Raw genomic sequence first — 20,096 nt, forward strand, 5'->3', positions numbered from 1 at the left:
TAGTAAAATGGGAGTCAACTGACAGTTCCTGGTGCGCCACAGGGTCTAATCTTGGGGCCATTACTATTCACTCTGATCTACAAGTAATTCAACTAATGATGCTGAGAAAATTCCATTCCATAAATCCAAGATACTTTGTCATTGTGCATGGCGACATCGAATAACTATATAATTAATCACAAGGATATATCACATTTGTGCATGAAAAGAAAGCGCTTTCAACTGCATCGCTACTTGGAAACGTAATGAACCAGAAGCGTTTTAAGACAATATAGGATCATTATTCAAGAACAACCCATGCAGTGTTTTTGTCATTTATCCCGACTGACTTCAGAATAAGCCAGAAAATAAAGAACAAAGAGGAGGGATGTCTGCACTGCAGTTTCAAAGAAGACAGCAGAGCAGTGGATTTGCCACAAAAACACCCAGATTTTACAACCCCAAGAAAAGTAAAGAGCTTTGAGGGTTGATGAGGGAGGACCGGGCTAGTCCCAGACCGGCACGTTTTCAGCTCTCCTCTGTCTCAGCTACACACAGCTAAACCAAGATGTCTGCATCCCAAATGGCACACTGTTTCCCATTCAGTGCACTACTTTTGACCAGGCTCCCATTTGAAATGCAGCCCATGATCCCTCAAATGTTCTCTAGAGAAACCTCTTTAACTCAGCTGGGGGTCCTGTTTGTGCACATCTAATCACATGGGGAGAAGATATATTCAGTGTCAATTCAAAATGGTTCCTAGCAAGGAACAGTGTGTGCCAGGCAGGCTCATAACTCCTTATTCAGACGCCCTTGTCTTAGCGGGCCGTGCATTCCATCACACTGCTACCAGGCCACGAGGTCACTAAGGGTCACAGCCCGCAAAGAGAAGAGACAGTGAGGACGAGCGGGGGGTCGAGCAGGGGGCCTCACCCAATCTGAGTCCCAAATGGCACCCTATTCCCTATATAGTGCACTACTTCTGACCGGAGCAAGTCAAATCAAATCAAATGTTATTGGTCACATACACAGTTTAGCAGACGTTATTGCGGGTGTAGCGAAATGCTTGTGTTTCTAGCTCCAACAGTACAGTAATATCTAACAATTCACAACAATTCACACAATACACACAATTCTAAAAGTTAAAGAATGGAATTAAGGAATATATAAATATTAGGATGAGCAATGTTGGAGTAGTGCACCATATAGGGAATAGGGTGCCATTTGGGATGCAACACCTGTCTGGGCCCTGTTGGACGAGGTGGGAGGCAGCCAGGGCAGGGTAGGGTGGGAGACCTATAAATCTGCTTGAGGTGGTTTGGGGAGTGTGCTAAAGCTCCTTATTTCACAGGGGGGCCTGTAATCCGCGAAGGGCCACCTCCACCCTCTTCTACCCAGCACAGAGAGGCTTTGGTCAGGGTACACCGCCTGGAGACCCTGCCTCCGTCAGTCCAGGGGTGTATTTGTTAGTGCACACTGTAGCAAAACATTTAGCAAAAACAAGTGTTTCTTATTGGACAAGTTCAGGTTAGTCCCTCCTCATTTCGGCCCGTTTGCTTCCTGGTGAATAAGCCCCAGTTCTGGTTTGCCTCACAGGACCCTGTGAACTTCTTATGGAACATGTATGGAAGACGTATGACCCATCTGGCCCTGTTATACAAAGGTCAACTCTACAGGGCTCTTACGCAAACCCAAACTTCACAAAACCCATAACCAGACACAAAGATGAAAAGGTGACTGCTCATTTTTCATGTCGGCTATTTGTAGAGCTATTTCAGTCCGTGCTGAAAAACGGTAGTGCAATACCATTCATAGTGTATGCCCAGATTGGTTTGTGCTGTTTTGCCATCTCCACTGTTGTCATTGTTTGGCATGATGATAGAGCAATGAAGTTGGCAAGACCGCACAAACAGATCTGGGAGTTGTGTGTCTATAAGAAGATTGCATTGACTCTTCTGCCACCACACTACAGTAGAACTAGAACAAAATGCTACGGCTGTGGTGACTTGTTGTCATTGGGACGTGTGGTAGCGAAGGAATGCTGTGAGCCTGAATGCTAAAACTAATCTTTCTCTGGCCGTTGATTGTCTGCAGACACTTCAAACAGAGGATTTTGGTTGGATACACAATCTAGCACAGAATGCAATGCAGGACCTCCATGCTAGTGGCTTTCTGGATCCTTATCAGTTCCATCTTATCTACAAATAGCATAAAAAACGAATACATTCTTGCATAAACTGACACATACTGTTGAGGTGCACTGCTGCTTGGTAGTCTCTGACACCTCATTCAATCAAGCTGAAGGTCGTGCAAAAAGGACTAAACAAACCTTTTGTGTGTTTCAGGCTGTTTTTCTCGATGTTGTGACTTATAAACAGAGGGAAATGAGGGCTGTGTTTGTCATAGGAAACAGGTGCATATTCTCGACAACCACACGCTATTATCCTGCACAGAGAGAGAAGGCTTTTCTGACCAGAGAATGGTCTCCAGCTGGGCATGGTGCACGCAACACAAGTGACTGTTTTGAGTGTTTCCATAAGAAGTATTATAATGGAGGATATGACTGTGCAGCACAGACAATGAGAGTTATTCGAGGCCCCATGATTCTGTGATTGTGACAAAAGAGCTGACAGTAATTAGAAAGATTACATTTGAGAACGAACACATGAAAGGTGGTTAATTACAGGTGTTTTCTCCCTCTTTCCAGTCACATTGTGACTGCAGCTATATAGACAAGTGTTTGAGATATGACACCTGCAGCATAGATCCCCAGATATCTTCAGATATGGAACCACTGGGCAAAAACTGGTTGAAAGAACGTTGTTTCAATGTCATTTTAACCAAAAAATTGTATGTGACATTAAATCAATGTGGAAAACTGAAAAGTCATCAACGTAAGGGAATTTCATCATTTTGTTTAACTTAACTTTTGTAACGGCTTTCCTCCTCCTCTTCATCCGAAGAGGAGGAGCAGGGATTTGACCAGAACGCAGCGTGTGAATAAGACATAATGAATTTATTTACAGACGAAGACGAACACGAAAAACACTTGGAAAATTACAAAATAACAAAACGAATGTAGACAAACCTGAACATACGAACTTACATAAAACATGAAGAACGCACAACAGGAAAAATGACTACATAAGACGAAGAACGCACGAAACAGTCCCATATGGTGCAAAAAACACTAACACAGGAGACAACCACCCACAACGAACACTGTGAAACCACCTACCTAAATATGACTCTCAATTAGAGGAAACGCCAAACACCTGCCTCTAATTGAGAGCCATACCAAGCAACCCTTAAACCAACATAGAAACAGAAAACATAGAATGCCCACCCAAACTCACGTCCTGACCAACTAACACATACAACAAACTAACAGAAATAGGTCAGGAACGTGACATAACCCCCCCCTTAAGGTGCGAACTCCGGGCGCACCAGCACAAAGTTTTTGGGAGGGTCTGGGTGGGCATCTGACCACGGTGGTGGCTCAGGCTCAGGACGAGGTCCCCACCCCACCATAGTCAATCCCAGCTTGCTAATCCAACTCAGAATGACCACCCCTCCATTCCACCCACCTAATATAGGCAACACAAAATAAAGGGACAGCTCCGGGACAAGGTAGCTCAGGACATAGAGGTAGGTGAGAATAGAGAGGTAGATAGAGAGGTAGCTCAGGATAGAGAGGTAGCTCAGGATACTAGGGGCAACTCCGGACTGAAGGGCAGCTCCGGACAGAGAGACAGCTCTGGACTGAGGGGCAGTTCTGGATACATGGCAGCTCTGGACGCTCATGACTAGCTGACGGCTCTGGACGCTCATGGCTGGCTGACGGCTCTGGACGCTCATGGCTGGCTGACGGCTCTGGACGCTCATGGCTGGCTGACGGCTCTGGACGCTCATGGTTGGCTGACGGCTCTGGACGCTCATGGCTGGCTGACGGCTCTGGATGCTCATGGCTGGCTGACCGCTCTGGACGCTCATGGCTCGCTGGCGGCTCTGGCAGATCCTGTCTGGTTGGCGGCTCTGGCAGATCCTGTCTGGTTGGCGGCTCTGGCAGATCCTGTCTGGTTGGTGGCTCTGGCAGATCCTGTCTGGTTGGCGGCTCTGGCAGATCCTGTCTGGTTGGCGGCTCTGGCAGATCCTGTCTGGTTGGTGGCTCTGGCAGATCCTGACTGACGAACGGCTCTGACGGCTCGGGACAGACGGGCGGCTCTAATGGCTCGGGACAGACGGATGGCTCAGACGGCACTGGGCAGACGGATGGCTCAGACGGCGCTGGGGAGACGGATGGCTCAGACGGCGCTGGGGAGACGGATGGCTCAGACGGCGCTGGGGAGACGGATGGCTCAGATGGCGCTGAGGAGACAGATGGCTCAGACGGCGCTGAGGAGACGGATGGCTCAGATGACGCTGAGGAGACGGATGGCTCAGATGGCGCTGCGGAGACGGATGGCTCAGACTGATCCTGTCTAGCGGAAGGCTTTGGCTGCTCCTGTCTGGTGGAAGGCTCTAGCGGCTCCTGTCTGGCGGAAGGCTCTAGCGGCTCCAGTCTGGCGGAAGGCTCTGTAGGCTCATGGCAGACGGGCGGCTTTGCAGGCTCATGGCAGACGGGCGGCTTTGAAGGCTCAATACAGACGAGCAGTTCATGCGGCGCTTGGCAGACGGACAGTTCAGGCGCCGTTGGGCAGACGGCAGACTCTGGCCGGCTGAGACGCACTGTAGGCCTGGTGCGTGGTGCTGGAACTGGAGGCACCGGACTGGAGACACGCACTTCAAGCCTAGTGCGGGGAGCAGGGACAGGGCACACTGGACTCTCAAAGCGTACTATTTGCCTGGTGGGTGGTACCGGCACTGGTGGCACCGGGCTGAGTGCACGCACATCAGGACGAGTACGGGGAGAAGGAACAGTGTGTACAGGGCTCTGGAGACGCACAGGTGGCTTAGTGCGTGGTGCCGGAACTGGAGGCACTGGGCTGAAGACACGCACCATAGGGAGAGTGCGTGGAGGAGGAACAGGGCTCTGGAAACGCACTGGAAACCTGGTGCGGGGTGTAGGCACTGGTGGTACTGGGCTGGGGCGGGGAGGTAGTGCCGGAAATACCGGACCGTACAAGCGTACTGGCTCCCTTGAGCATTGAGCCTGCCCAACCTTACCTGGTTGAATGCTCCCCGTCGCCCGCCCAGTGCGGGGAGGTGGAATAACCCACACCGGGCTATGTAGGCGAACCGGGGACTCCATGGTAAAGCTGGTGCCATGTAAGCCGGCCCAAGGAGACGTACTGGTGGCCAGATATGTAGAGCCGGCTTCATGGCACTTGGCTCAATGCTCAATCTAGCCCTACAAGTGCGGGGAGGTGGAATAACCCGCACTGGGCTATGCACACGTACAGGAGACACCGTGAGCTCTACTGCGTAACACGGTGTCTGCCCGTACTCCCGCTCTCCACGGTTAGCCTGGGAAGTGGGCGCAGGTCTCCTACCTGCCCTTGGCCCACTACCTCTTAGCCTCCCCCCCAAGAAATTTTTGGGAAGTACTCACGGGCTTTTCGGGCTTCCGTGCTAGACGCGTCCCCTCATAACGCTGGTTCCCTTCTCCGGTTCCCTCTGCTCTCCTCAGTGCCTCCAGCTGTTTCCATGGGAGGCGATCCCTTCCAGCCAGGATCTCCTCCCATGTGTAGCAACCTTTACCGTCCAAAACATCCTCCCATGTCCATTCCTCCTTCTTGCGCTGTCCCTTCCTCCCGTTACACCGCTGCTTGGTTCTGGTTATTTGGTGGGTGGTTCTGTAACGGTGTTCCTCCTCCTCTTCATACGAAGAGGAGGAGTAGTGATTCGACCAAGGCGCAGCGGGTTGTGAATACATAATGATTTATTTACAAGACGCATTAAACACACGAAGAACACTTGATATATTACAAAACAACAAAACGATGTAGACAGACCTGGACAACGAACTTACATGAAACACGAAGAAATCACGAACAGGAAAACTGACTACACAAAATGACGAACGCACGAAACAGTCCCGTATGGTGCAACAAACACTAACACAGGAGACAACCACCCACAACGAACACTGTGAAACAACCTACCTAAATATGACTCTCAATTAGAGGAAACGCCAAACACCTGCCTCTAATTGAGAGCCATACCAGGCAACCCTTAAACCAACATAGAAACAGAAAACATAGAATGCCCACCCAAACTCACATCCTGACCAACTAACACATACAACAAACTAACAGAAATAGGTCAGGAACGTGACAACTTTAAACCTAAATCCAATAACATGATGACTTTTTGGATTTCACATTGAATTTACGTTAGTTGACAACTAAACCAAATGTAGATCAAAACTAGACGTTAAAATGACATCTGTACCTTCTTCTGCTTTTCTATGAGGCTGCTGTACTTTTTTTTTTTGTAAATTTTATTTCACCTTTATTTAACCAGGTAGGCAAGTTGTGAACAAGTTCTCATTTACAACTGCAACCTGGCCAAGATAAAGCAAAGCAGTGCGACAAAAAACAACACAGTTGCACATAGGATAAACAAAAGTACAGTCAATAACACAATAGAAAAATCTATATACAGTGTGTGCAAATGGAGTAAGGAGGTAAGGCAATAAATAGGTCATAGTAGCGAAGTAACTACAATTTAACAAATTAACACTGAAGTGATATATGTGCAGATGATGATGTGCAAGTAGAACTGCTGGTGTGCAAAAGAGCAGAAAAGTAAATAAGAATGATGAGGTAGGTAGTTGGGTGGGCTATTTACAGATGGGCTATGTACAGCTGCAGCGATTGGTAAGCTGCTCAGATAGCTAATGTTTAAAGTTAGTGAGGGAGATATAAGTCTCCAACTTCAGCGATTTTTGCAATTCGTTCCAGTCATTGGCAGCAGACAACTGGAAGGGAAGGCGGCCAAAGAAGGTCTTGGCTTTGGGGATGACCAGTGAGATATACCTGTTGGAGCGCGTGCTACGGGTGGGTGTTGTTATGGTGACCAGTGAGCTGAGATAAGGCGGAGCTTTACCTAGCAAAGACTTATAGATGACCTGGAGCCAGTGGGTCTGGCGACGAATATGTAGCAAGGGCCAGCCGACGAGAGCATACAGGTCGCAGTGGTGGGTGGTATATGGGGCTTTGGTGACAAAACGGATGGCACTGTGATAGACTGCATCCAGTTTGCTGAGTAGAGTGTTGGAGGCTATTTTGTAAATGAGATCGCCGAATTCAAGTATTGGTAGGATAGTCAGTTTTATGAGGGTATGTTTGGCAGCAGGAGTGAAGGAGGCTTTGTTGCGAAATAGGAAGCCGCTTCTAGATTTCATTTTGGATTGGAGATGCTTAATGTGAGTCTGGAAGGAGAGTTTACAGTCTAGCCAGACACCTAGGTATTTGTAGTTGTCCACATATTCTAAGTCAGAACCGTCCAGAGTAGGGATGCTACTCGGGCGGGCGGGTGCGGGTAGCGATCGGTTGAAAAGCATGCATTTAGTTTTACTAGTGTTTAAGAGCAGCTGGAGGCCACAGAAGGAGTGTTTTATGGCATTGAAGCTTGTTTGGAGGTTTGTTAACACAGTGTCCAAAGAAGGGCCAGATGTATACAGAATGGTGTCGTCTGCGTAGAGGTGGATCAAGGAATCACCCGCAGCAAGAGCGACAGCATTGATTTATACAGAGAAAAGAGTCGGCCCGAGAATTGAACCCTGTGGTACCCCCATAGAGACTGCCAGAGATCCGGACAACATGCCCTCCGATTTGACACACTGGACTCTATCTGAGAAGTAGTTGGTAAACCAGGCGAGGCAATCATTTGAGAAACCAAGGCTGTTGAGTCTGCCGATAAGAATATGGTGATTGACAGAGTCGAAAGCCTTATCGATGATGGTTATGATATTGTTTAGTACCTTGAACGTGGCTGAGGTGCACCCGTGACCAGCTATGAAAACCGGATTGCACAGAGGAGAAGGTACGGTGGGATTCGAAATGGTCAGTGATCTGTTTGTTAACTTGGCTTTCGAAGACTTTAGAAAGGCAGGGCAGGATGGATATAGGTCTATAACAGTTTGGGTCTGGAGTGTCTCCCCCTTTGAAGAGGGGGATGACCGTGGCAGCTTTCCAATCTTTAGGAATCTTTGCAACAATGGCGGTGGATAATTATAGAAATAGAGGGTCCAGATTGTCTAGCCCAGCTGATTTGTACAGGTCCAGGTTTTGCAGCTCTTTCAGAACATCTGCTGTCTGGATTTGGGTGAAGGAGAAGCTGGGGAGGCTTGGACAAGTAGCTGTGGGGGGTGCAGAGCTGTTGGCCGGGGTTGGGGTAATCAGGAGGAAAGCATGGCCAGCCGTAGAGAAATGCTTATTGAAATTCTCAATTATCTTGGATTTTTTCGGTGGTGACAGTGTTTCCTAGCCTGGGTGCAGTGGGCAGCTGGGAGGAGGTGCTCTTATTCTCCATAGACTTTACAGTGTCCCAGAACTTTTTGTAGTTAGAGCTACTGGATGCACATTTCTGTTTGAAAAAGCTAGCCTTTGCTTTCCTGACTGACTGTGTGTATTGGTTCCTGACTTCCCTGAAAAGTTGCATATCACAGGGACTATTCGATGCCAGTGCAGTACACCACAGGATGTTTTTGTGCTGGTCGAGGGCAGTCAGGTCTGGAGTAAACCAAGGGCTATATCTGTTCTTAGTTCTTAGTACAGTGTGGTGTGTCTAGCCACATGTTTGGTATGACGCCGAGTGTTGAAACGAAGGCCTTCCTGCCAAGCTCTCTCTCAGCTCAGATAGATGCTCACTAGGGCGTTGTTTCTCACCTCTCTGTTCTTACTGTATGCATGTGCCCCATGCTCTAAGACACATCTTAAGTCTCATCTGCGCTGTTACACTACTTCACTGCACACACAACGACCGGGTAAGTCCACTTGATATAAAGTTATTTAGGTTGTGTTTTCTTGATTACTCCGTTATAAGCACAATAACTCATCATCTTATGTCTATAATTGAAGAATAGTTTTACCATTACATCTTGAGAAAAGTAGGTGGTTAGGCAGAACATTTGTTTTCGGGGGCTGATTTAGAGTTTTCTTTGCAGATGCTGTTGGGTGGTTGAACTTACTGGGCGAGAAAACAACAAAACAGCATGATCAAGGTCCATGTGTGGGTCTATCAGGGGGAGAAAAAAAAAGTTATCATGAAAATTATGGGTTAAAGTCCACTCAATGTCAAGACAAAAAGTAGAAGCTACTGATAAACAACCAAGCCTAACACTTTTTTGACATGGACAACTTATAAATAGTTCAGAAACATATGTTTATAAGATTGCTGAATCTTATAACAATCTATCATTATAGAAACTGAAACTCTGTTGAAGCCTGATCTTGAAAAAAGCATCATACAATCCTACTTCCTTTGTGTGTGTGTGTGTGTGTGTGTGTGTGTGTGTGTGTGTGTGTGTGTGTGTGTGTGTGTGTGTGTGTGTGTGTGTGTGTGTGTGTGTGTGTGTGTGTGTGTGTGTGTGTGTGTGTGTGTGTGTGTGTGTGTGTGTGTGTGTGTGTGTGTGTGTGTGTGTGTGTGTGTGTGTGTAAATGTGTCATGTTGGGTAAGCTGATGTAACCCTGTACTTGATGGACACAATACCTAGACAGCCTTCTGGGATGTCTTGCACCAACTTCACCAACTTTTTCTCCACTCATGTCCTGCTTGCACAAAATCACCTTAACCATCTCTACCATATTTATATTTTAGAAAACTTACTTTGGTTTCAAAGCCACTGCATGTTGTGCAATGATGGTGAAATCAATGATGATGAAATCAAACAAGTAAGCCCGGCTCTTGTTCCTGTCCCCTGAGCGCTCCAACAGTCTGACCTCTCTCATGAGGCTGTAGACCGAACATAGTAGACTTACTTGTTTAATTTCATCATCATTGAACAACATGCAGTGGCTTGGGGGGTGTTGATTGGGGGAGGGTACCGAGGAGTATTATGTATTTGTCTTTGCTCAGTCTGACTGTGTGGGCCTGGCGGGGTGGATGGCAACTATTCTTATTGTATAGTTAACCATTGTTTTCGATTGAACTGTATTAGTTGGGTTGGTTACTGCCTTGATTAATTAGCACTTGTATTTCGCCTCGCCATGCTAGCTTTGCGCTCGTGTGGGTGCTAGCAATCAGCCAATCCTATAGGGGCTGGAAGCTATAGTGAACTTCGACTGGTCAATAGCGCTGCGATGTCGTGGAGTATTTGCATACAGTTCCGCTTTCCTTATTTTACGTCCCGCCTTGTTCACTCTCCCTCGCCCATGCTCACATCACTCAATGTTCTCTCACCGACTTTGCTTCTCTCTCATTGAAAATGAATGAATTCTGTTGTTTCATCCCCCCTATCAGAACCAGTTAACACCCGAGGTGTTAAGAATACCTGGCGTGGATGACACGGCAGTGGCTGCTTTCCTCAGGTACAACACTTGACTCTTTGATAGACCCTTTGCTCAGTAAGACTTTGCTCATTTATGCAGCATATATACATGTCTTGATGTTTCAAGTTTCAGATGTGTAAAATATTGCGCTTAATCAAAGGATTAGAGAGTAATGTAATTCCTAGCTCGGGAGCATCAGGTGAGCTCTGCTGGTCGAACTGCATTTCTGCTCTCAATGTGGTGCCTAAAGGATTCTAAAGACTGTTCTAAGTAGGCCATAGTAGTAGCCTTCTGTACCTTGCACCAAGCAAAGTCCCATAAGACCTTGATTTATAATACAATACATTTTGGTCCTTGCTTCTAGTCAATAGACATGGAAATTATAATTTTAGCAGACCATTCAGTTTATGACGTTCGGTGTCCTCCGCAAGAGGGGGGGTACCAGTACGGATTTGACCAATGAGAACCGCATTATGTAAATGAGCTAAGAGGGATTCATGTAGTTAGTAAACGCATTCTCTTACAGCGGGCTAGCAGAAGTATATTGCAGAACCACAGTGATACGGGCAACTGGATTGAAAATCATTGAAGGAAACGTTCGCTTTTTATTGTCTTTACCATTTACCAACTCTTCATGGCTGTTTGATCGCAAAGAAAACGTTTCGTTGCAACATTCAGATGTGTTCTCTTTGACGCGAAAGCGGATATTTTACACTTTCCCGGAGTCTGAGAGAAGACGAGTTGTAGGCGTTCAAAATGAAGTACAAAGTAAGTGACTCGCCTCAATGCAATGCAATGAAATTACTTCTCCAGAAATTCTCTGTGATGAGAGTGTAATGAATGTATTGGGTTTGTCACCATAACCTAGCGTAACAACAATATTTTGTCTCTTATAGAATAAACTTTATTGGAAAAAGTCATAACAGTTTTTAACCACAAAGCAATGTTCCATAGAGTGAATACAATAGCAATCATCAAGTTAACGTTTCTTTGAAGATAAACAGAGCGTTGAAATAATGGACTGGTTATGTCAATGGATTCTGTAACATTACATTGTTGTAACAACATAGTTGTAACAATGTTACACCGTTGTGTCAATATTTTGTTGTAACAAAGTTACATAAGTAGATTGCATTCAGCCCACCGCAGACTTGGGCTGTCAACGCAGAGATGATACTCTGTGGTCTACTCTTGGTTCGGTCTTTGGTCTCCACAAGTCATACAAGTCATATTGTTAACTAAATTGGCATACATACCGTTACTTTCTCTGTACGTAGGCTATGTGGGATTTAAATCCACACTATATAACTAACGCAGTGACGTTTGGATCGCGGGAAATGAATAGCAGCTGCCTATCTAAGAATTCTCTCTTATGCTTATTCTGAAGGGTGGGTCATGATTTATTATGGGGCAATCAAATGACCATGCGTTGACAGTGAACGCCATTGTACCTTCATCACGGGTAATAAATAATTGCATCGACTCAGGTTACTTAGTAGCACTTAAAGGATACTTTGGCGCATTCATTCTCTCGCTGCGTTCTCTCCCTGCTGCCCATTCGACCTTGCCTGTAGCATTGTTTGGGAAATACATTTGGTTTACACTCAAGGACTGACGAACAAACGAGACATTCAGTGAAGTGGATTTAACCTTTCTACTTTGAGGGTGTGACCTGTGAGTCCAAGCACTGACATCATATGTGTTCAATTCTGCCTTGTATGCTCGATTGGCCTCAGCCTGTTGTAACAGCCACTCATAATTCATAAATGTTTCTAGAACTTAGCCTATTCATGATTTCTTAAAAAGCTGCTTAGATTGTATAAATCAATAGACTGCACTGTCCATGAGCTCTGTAAAGTAAGGAGTAACGGAGATTTTGCTGGCAATCAGGGCCAGTGTCAGAATCAACATAAAACCCTGCCTTGAAGGCATGGGGCTGTCTGTCTCTCAAATCTCAAGCCAAGGAAACCTGTTCTCTGTATAGTTCTATTCCGTTCATTCACCATTAACACTGGCACTGTCTGGAGCGTATGGGAAGATCCACTTCCTACTATGGTATGAGGTTCACAGATCTTCTTGAATGGAATGCTTTTGTCTACTTCACACTATCTGGGGAATGTAGGGCACTTGGCAAGAGAGCTGGCAAACCGTTATTACACTGGCCGTGCTGTTTGGACTCCTCTATGGTACTGTACTTACTGAAATAACCACCCATGTGCTTTCCCAGCTAAGTGTTATTTCACTCCATCCTCTTTTCTTCTCTATTGGAGACATGTGCTTGGGTCTGAAGTCTGTCATAATACCATATTAGAAAAGCCAGAACTCACAGCTCTCTCTCTCGCAAAGCTGTGTAGTAGTTCCCTGGTGATTCAGTAGTATCAAGAGCCAATGACTTCAGTGTAAAGTTAACACAATGCTGTAGAGGCTTGGTTTGGCCTTAATCACGGTGAAAAGCCCCCAAATCTAGATCAGTAGTAGATGATCACTCACTTGGCTGAATTCCACTTCACACTTCTGAGCGCATGGCACATGCAGGCTTTCCCCAAGGGCCTAGTGATTGCGTCGTCATGTGTGCTATGTGTGTTTGCGGCATGCCTATGTACAGTATGTTGCATTATTGGTCTGTTCTTCTAACCTGGTTTCCTCATTCCTAGAGTAATATAGGGTTTTATACAATGGGTGGGTCTAATCCTGAATGCTGATTGGTTAAAACAGCATTCCAGCTATCCACAAGCTATCTAGAGTAATATGGGGCTGTGTAGGTCAGGGATACAGGGTTTGTTATCAGGCCCTGTTGGGCTTGGATCGGTATGATGCCAGCCATACCCTCTGATGCAGCAGACCTGTCCTCTCCCCACTCTCCCACTTCTGTCTGAAAGAGCTTAGCAATAACACAGTCAGCCTGACACAACCAACACCATTCTGCGATAACCTCGCTGTATTACGCAACAGTGCAGGGAAAGGGCGGATGCACACCAGGCTGGGATAGGTCAGTCGCGGACTGACCTATCCCTTCCCAGGTTGTGTCCTAAATGGCACCCTATTCCATTTGAAATGCACCACATAGTGAATAGGGTGCACATTTGGGACGTAGCCATAATGTATTTGCTCTCTGCTCCTGAGTCAGCCACTTAGGTTTACAGTTTATAGCCTGCGTCTTGTGATGTAGCACACTTTATTTCAGTTAAATATTTACAGGAAGTTTTATGTCCTCTCTATCAGATGTCCTCTTACTGAGGGTGAATTATTCATAGCGCTGAAGTTAAGTATTAAGTATTAAATTAATCCTGGATGTGTCCCAAATGGTACCCTATTCCCTATATAGTAGTGATGCACCGATATGACATTTTTGGCCAATATCCAATATTTTCCTTGCCAAAAACCCAGATACCGATAACCGATATTTACAATTTTAGCGGCCTTTTAAGCATTCTAGTACAGATAAATAGTTAACACACACATGGACGCAGCGATCTAAGGCACTGCATCTGAGTGCAAGAGGCGTCACTACAGTCCCTGGTTCGAATCCAGGCTGTATCACATCCGGCCGTGATTGGGAGTCCCATAGTGCGGCGCACAATTGGCCCAACCAGGCCGTCATTGTAAATAAGAATTTGTTCTTAACTGACTTGCCTAGTTAAATAAAGGTTACACACACACACACCACACTGACCAAAAAGTTCTTTTGTTGGCATTTACGTATCTCCCCATTACCAGTAAAACATAATCAAAACCTATTTCTTTCACTTACTTGCTGTGGTGTTTTGTTGTTCATTTGTTCAGTCGTTTCGTTCTCAACCAGGATTTATATGGAACGCCGTTTGGGTCTTTGCGTGTCAAAAAAAGATGCACTATTTGATGTATCTTTATCGAGAGTTTGGGACTAAAAGGTTCTAGCTGCATTTTTGTCAAGAGTAGTTTGTCAAGATGTAGCCTTTTTCTGTTCAATGTTCTCTACCTATATAGTACTCTAAAAACCAAAATTAATGTTGTTGAGTTCAGAAGAATACAGATTAAAATTGCTGACACAAATCAAACCAACGAGGGTTCGGAACTTTGAAGTAAATTATCTCAGAATCATCTTTTTGCAGATAGAACCTTATAGTCCCCAACTCTCGATGCAGTCCACTACTTGTGACTGGCCCCTGGTCAAAAGTAGCACACTATATAGTAGGGATGCAAGATAAATCGGTGAACATATTGGAATCGGCCGGTATTAGCTAAAAATGGCAACATCGGTATCGGCCGATGTCTAGTTTAACGCCCGGATGTGCAAAACCGATGTCAAAGCTGACGTGCATACCTATATAATGTAAGTACATGATGTAATGACGCCACGTAAAATGTTGTGCTATACGTGCAACACAGCATTCCTAACCTAACCCACAATGTCTGCTGTGTGGATCCAGCAGTCATTTGAAAGAGTAACAAAATTTCAGCGAGACAACTCAAAGGCGAAATCCATTAAAGCCAAGATAATGGAATTAATTGCCCTTGACAATCAACCGTTCTCTGTCGTGGGTGATGTTGGCTTTCACCGACTGGTCGAGCACCGCGACACACTGCTAAGTGCGCTATTTTTCAGATGTTGCCCTACCGAAGTTACACAGTAATGGCGTCACTGCTATTAGCTTCACAATATACATACTATGGAACGCCGTTTGGGTCTTTGCATGTCAAAAAAGACACAGTAGCACTGTCAAAGCTGTACAAAAAAGTCTGCAAACAAGCAAACACCGGCCACGAACGATGTGTTCACAATACCGCGTTGGTAATAAAACATAATTTGTTCGAATGCAACTTCTGAGGTAGCTAGCTTTAGCTTGGTACCTAGCTAGCACCAATACAACCAGCCTGAAAACAATGACCAGTAGAACCTGCAGTCATTTTCATTATTTTTAGCAATGATTTAGGAATCCTTGTGGGTAAGTATTAGCAAGGTTGCCACTTGTTGTTCGCCTATAGAAATGGAACTTCAGTTCATGAAAATAAATAGCTAGTCAGCAACTTAACCCTGTTGCCCAAAGCTAACATTATAACCAGCCAGCTAGCTTCATCTGGCTAGTGAGGCTCGACCGCACCGGGGTATGTGTTGTGAAGCTAGCCACAATAAGGATTAGGCACAATAGTGGAATTTGCGGTTTGCCTTCAAAATAAAAGTATGTCATTGACAGTAATGCAAATGAATACAAATAGTAGAATTATGCCATACCTATATTTTGAAGGCGAACCGCAAAGTCCACTATTGTGGCTTATCCTTATTGTGGCTAGCTTCACATAGATGGGTCCGACCACCATTAATCAAATAAGAACTGTCTTATAAATTAGGGTTATTTTAGATGATGACACCTAGCTATATAGTTAGCTAGCTAACTATAGCTACTGAAACAGATGTTGTGTTATTTTACACGTCAAATAGTGTTAATATTTTTTGTGCCCCGTATCTCTGAATGCAAGGGAAGCCAGTGAGCATTTGGCATCCCTTGATTAAAAAAATATACAAGAATAGCCAATCAGCGTTGAGCTAAACTGAGTGAGCTCAAATGTGAATGGTCCTGGCACAAACAAAAAAGTATAAATGGAATCAGATCACATCAATCAGATCACATCAATCCAGGCTGTATCACTCCCGGCAGTGATTGGGAGTCCTATAGGACAGCGCACAATTGGCACAGCGTCATCCGGTTTTGGCCGGGGTAGGCCATCATTGTAAATTAGAATTTGTTCTTAACTGACTTGCCTAGTTAAATAAAGGTTACAAAAGCCAAACGTCATTGACAGAACAAAACTCTTGTTGTGTTGTTGTCCTCCGTGGGCTCCGTGGGCTCTCTGTACTAGCCAGTGATTATAACAACGATTCTGATCCAACCATAAATTCATACATTGTGCCTCTGGCATGAGCGGATGGAAGTTCAATATGTAGCTATATGTATTATACTAATGTTAACTAGCTAAGGTTGCCCATGAAAGGAAGTTAGGCTAGCGAGCAAGCATTTTAGCCAGGTAGCCTAGGACAACAAAAACTAAAAGCGTGTATTGTATGTCATAGACCGTTTCGGCAACATGAAAGAGAGGAGGATGGCATTGACGTTGTTTTTTCTACTTACGCACACACACACAGCTGTGTTTACACACACACATATGCTATTTAGCTTATGTTGATTGGACTAAATCTTTTTCGGAATCTTTTAGTTGTCACTGTATTAGACTGAGCATAGGTGATTTGATGATGTTGAAGTTGAAATGGTGCTGGAATAGTGGAGGCAGCTCCTGTTTTCTTTGCGACTTGCAGTAACTCTAGTGTTTTAAATCAAAAGTTGTGTAAACATTAACTTGCTTGACCATGCTGTAGGTTATGTAACTGTTTGTTACATGCAATATGCTTTGTGGACTCCACCGGACAGATGTTGCTCTCCGGTTTTGTGATGAAACAAAGGTGTTGTTGAATTTATTCAGCCACTCACTGTATCTTCTTATTGTCTCGACCTTGCGCCTATATATGACGATGACAAGGCATATGAACTAAGAGGTTATAGAGCCAACAACGCAATTATCACAACACAGGTTGTAATATGGCTTTTTTTCCTGATTTAGCTTCCCCGTTGATTTTACCTACACACCGCTACTGGTCGGTGTATCCGGCAGTAGCCTTTGTCTGTGACATCAGAGATGTTTTCCAACAGGTGGGCAGGTGTGAGGGGAAGGGCTTGGTTTCCATAGGTCCTCTAATGCACGTAATCCCCCCAGGACGAGTCTGTACAGACAGAGACTTCTGGCTGCCTCACTGACTAAGTGAGTAGGGTTAAGGGATTCATAACACGGAAACAGAGGGGGGGGGGGGGGCAGAGAGGGGGGGGAGGTTGTATGACAGAGAGAATGAGAGAGCGAGAGAGAATGTAATGTTTACTGTTAATTTCTGATTATTTATTTAACTTTTGTTTATTTAAATTTAATTTGCTTTGGCAATGTAAACATATGTTTCCCAATTTTCCTAATAAAGCACATTTTAATTTAATTGCGAGAGCGCGAGAGAGGTTGAATGATGTGGCCCTTGGCATTTAAGGGTGTTACGACACAGATTTTCTTTTCTGGGGCGAGAGGAAAGGAGACCCTTTCCCACCTTATACAACACACACTGACATATACACAGTACACACCCATTCCATAGTCTTACACCATCCACCCCCTTTTCACCGGTTCTTTTGAGACTTACATAACCGTGGCAGAAATAGCTCCAAAACCAGTGAAGAGTGATTAGGTGAACCAAAGTTCTTCTGGGCTGTGTTTTTTTTTCTGTCTCTCTCTTTTTTTACGGTCTCAGGTTCCAGGCAGTGGTCCAAAGAGAGTGGGGCGGAGAAGAGCGGAGAAAAAACATTGTTCAGCGAGAGAGTGATTGAGGAGGGAGAAGGGGGGTTTCTAATATTGAAAGAAAATGAAAGAAATAGGAAATGGGTAGGCGGAGGGAGTGTAAATAGAGTTGGGTGTATATAGGGATGGGGGTGGGGGGTGGGGTCAAGGAGCTTCCTATGAGAAAAAACATTCTGGAGGAATGTGCAATTGTGCATGGAGGAAAGGTTAGTTAAAAGATGCACTTGATTGTTTCAAGGTGCCTCCTCTCATTGGCTACATGGGTTGTCCCCTGCCAGGGGGCATACCAAGAGTTCACAGTCTTTTCAGTGTGTGTGTGGTGTGTGTGTGTGTGTGGCATTGTGCAGAAGAGCTCTTCTCCCTTAAGAATGCCAAGCATTTCACAGGGTGATCCTTTCAGAGGTAGTCTAGCTAGCAAGGCCCCTGTCAGCTTAGTTCATCCCTGTGGAGATTGGACAGCCATTAGGTTGTTTCCCAAATGGCTACCTGTTCCCTGTATAGTGCACTACTTTTGACCAAAGCACTATAGGCCCAGATGCCATATTCACAAAGCGCCGTCATGTAGGAGTGCTGATCTAGAATTAGGTCCCCGCTCTTATTACTTATGACTTACAAGGCAAAACTGATCCTAGATTAGTACTCCTACTCTGAGACGCTTTGTGAATATGGGCCCTGGTCAAAAGTACTGCACTATATAGAGAATAGGGAGCCATTTGTGACTCTGTCTTGATGTCAAACTACAAGGACCATGTCAGCTGCGAACACGGGGGTCCAGCCATGGGGGTCCAGCCATGGGGGTCCACCCTGCTGGCATTCTTCAATCTCAGCTTTCACAGCACAATGCCTTGTATACAGTTTTAATATTGCAGATAGATTTTGGGTTCTATCAAATTAGTTGTTTGCATAATTTCTACTCGTTTAACTTGGCAAACAAGCAAATATGTTGCTTTTTCACAGAGTAAATGCTCTGGTCCGTTTAAGGCGGAGGAGGATGTTTTATATTTTTGTGACCTCTGAGGAGTGTGAAATTGATCGGACAGTGTGAAGTGAATCTAGAGCTCGTTTTCTGTTTCTATGTAAAGCCATGAATTGTGGTCCTGTAGAGATACCATAAACTTATCGTACGTCTTAGCCAATAGCTTTGAAGGATTATGTCTCCAAGGGTAACAGGGATACACTCACATCCCCTCCATCCCCCTTGGCATCTACTACACCCCCCTTTCCTCTCAATAGTACCCCCTCCCGCTCCAGAGCTGAGACCTATCTTTGAACACATGAATACCGTAACATTAGTTGAGAGTAGAAATAGCTCTGGCATGACTTGCAATTATGTCAAGGACTGCATTACACAATATACTACTAGGCTAAGCTCTTCCGGAGAAGACCATTCAATACACATTTGAAAGAATATTCTCCAGTGTAACTTTCTTATCTTGTTTTCTGTAGTAGAGGGTGTCTTTTGACTACGTGTCCAGACAGAACGAGAGCAAGTCAGCTGGTGTTGTCATGAGATGACTAGGCAAGGTGGGTCCTGGTCTGACTGCAGTAGATCCCTCAGTACTGCTGCAGGTTAAAGAAGGAGTGGGGAGTAAACGGAGAGGAGAGCGGTGGACATCGAGTTACATCAATATGACAATAAAACCTAACACTAATGAACTGAGGGCTGGCCAAAGGGTCTGGGAGACGTTTGTTTCACGTAATAGGCCGTCTGACTCAACTCTGTGATTTGGGTCAGTGGAGCTATTTAGAGGTTGTTTTACTTGTCATTCTGGCCCTGCCCACAACATACAGCTTTCATCTGGACTTTTACTGCTGTCTTGGTTAAACGTTGGTTTGGTGAAAGTTGTGAAATACCTGATACATCAAATTGGAAGGGTTCTATCAACCATAGAAGATTTGACCTTTGATATGTGAAAAGATCTCATGGTAGTCATAAAGGTGCCGAAGGAGATGGCCGCCGTTTTATGATCCAGTAACCAATTGTGCTATTGTGTATGTTTTTTTGAGTTATTTGTAACTTATTTTGGACATAATGTTTCTGCCACCGTGTCTTATGACCGAAAAGAGCTTCTTGATATCAGGGCAGTGATTACTCACCCTGTACTGGGGGAATTCTTCTTCTTCAACGAGTCGGGACGGGAATGATTTACTCCAGACACCCGACAAGGCTCTCATCCCCATCATTCGCAGGAGGAAAAGATGGAGACATCGTGGACGACGGTCCAAGTGCCTTGTAAGGATCCGTCGCCGAGAGGGTAATCTACCTTTACCATCGGTCCTATTAGCCAACATACAATCAATCGATAACAAAAT

At 45.1% G+C, this 20,096-nt stretch overlaps 1 protein-coding gene across 1 annotated transcript in view; it reads left to right on the forward strand.

Annotated features, from left to right (window-relative positions):
• Positions 1-10,920: 10,920 nt before the first annotated feature.
• Positions 10,921-20,096, forward strand: part of LOC129830944 (enhancer of filamentation 1-like) — a 43,541-nt gene continuing 34,365 nt past the window's right edge. The window contains exon 1 of the mRNA XM_055893806.1: positions 10,921-11,183. Coding sequence (XP_055749781.1) covers positions 11,172-11,183 — 12 coding nt within the window. The 5' untranslated portion in view covers positions 10,921-11,171. The remainder of the gene's footprint in view (positions 11,184-20,096) is intronic.

The sequence above is a fragment of the Salvelinus fontinalis genome, chromosome 32 (assembly GCF_029448725.1).
Source record: "Salvelinus fontinalis isolate EN_2023a chromosome 32, ASM2944872v1, whole genome shotgun sequence".
In the NCBI taxonomy this organism is placed as follows: domain Eukaryota; kingdom Metazoa; phylum Chordata; class Actinopteri; order Salmoniformes; family Salmonidae; genus Salvelinus; species Salvelinus fontinalis.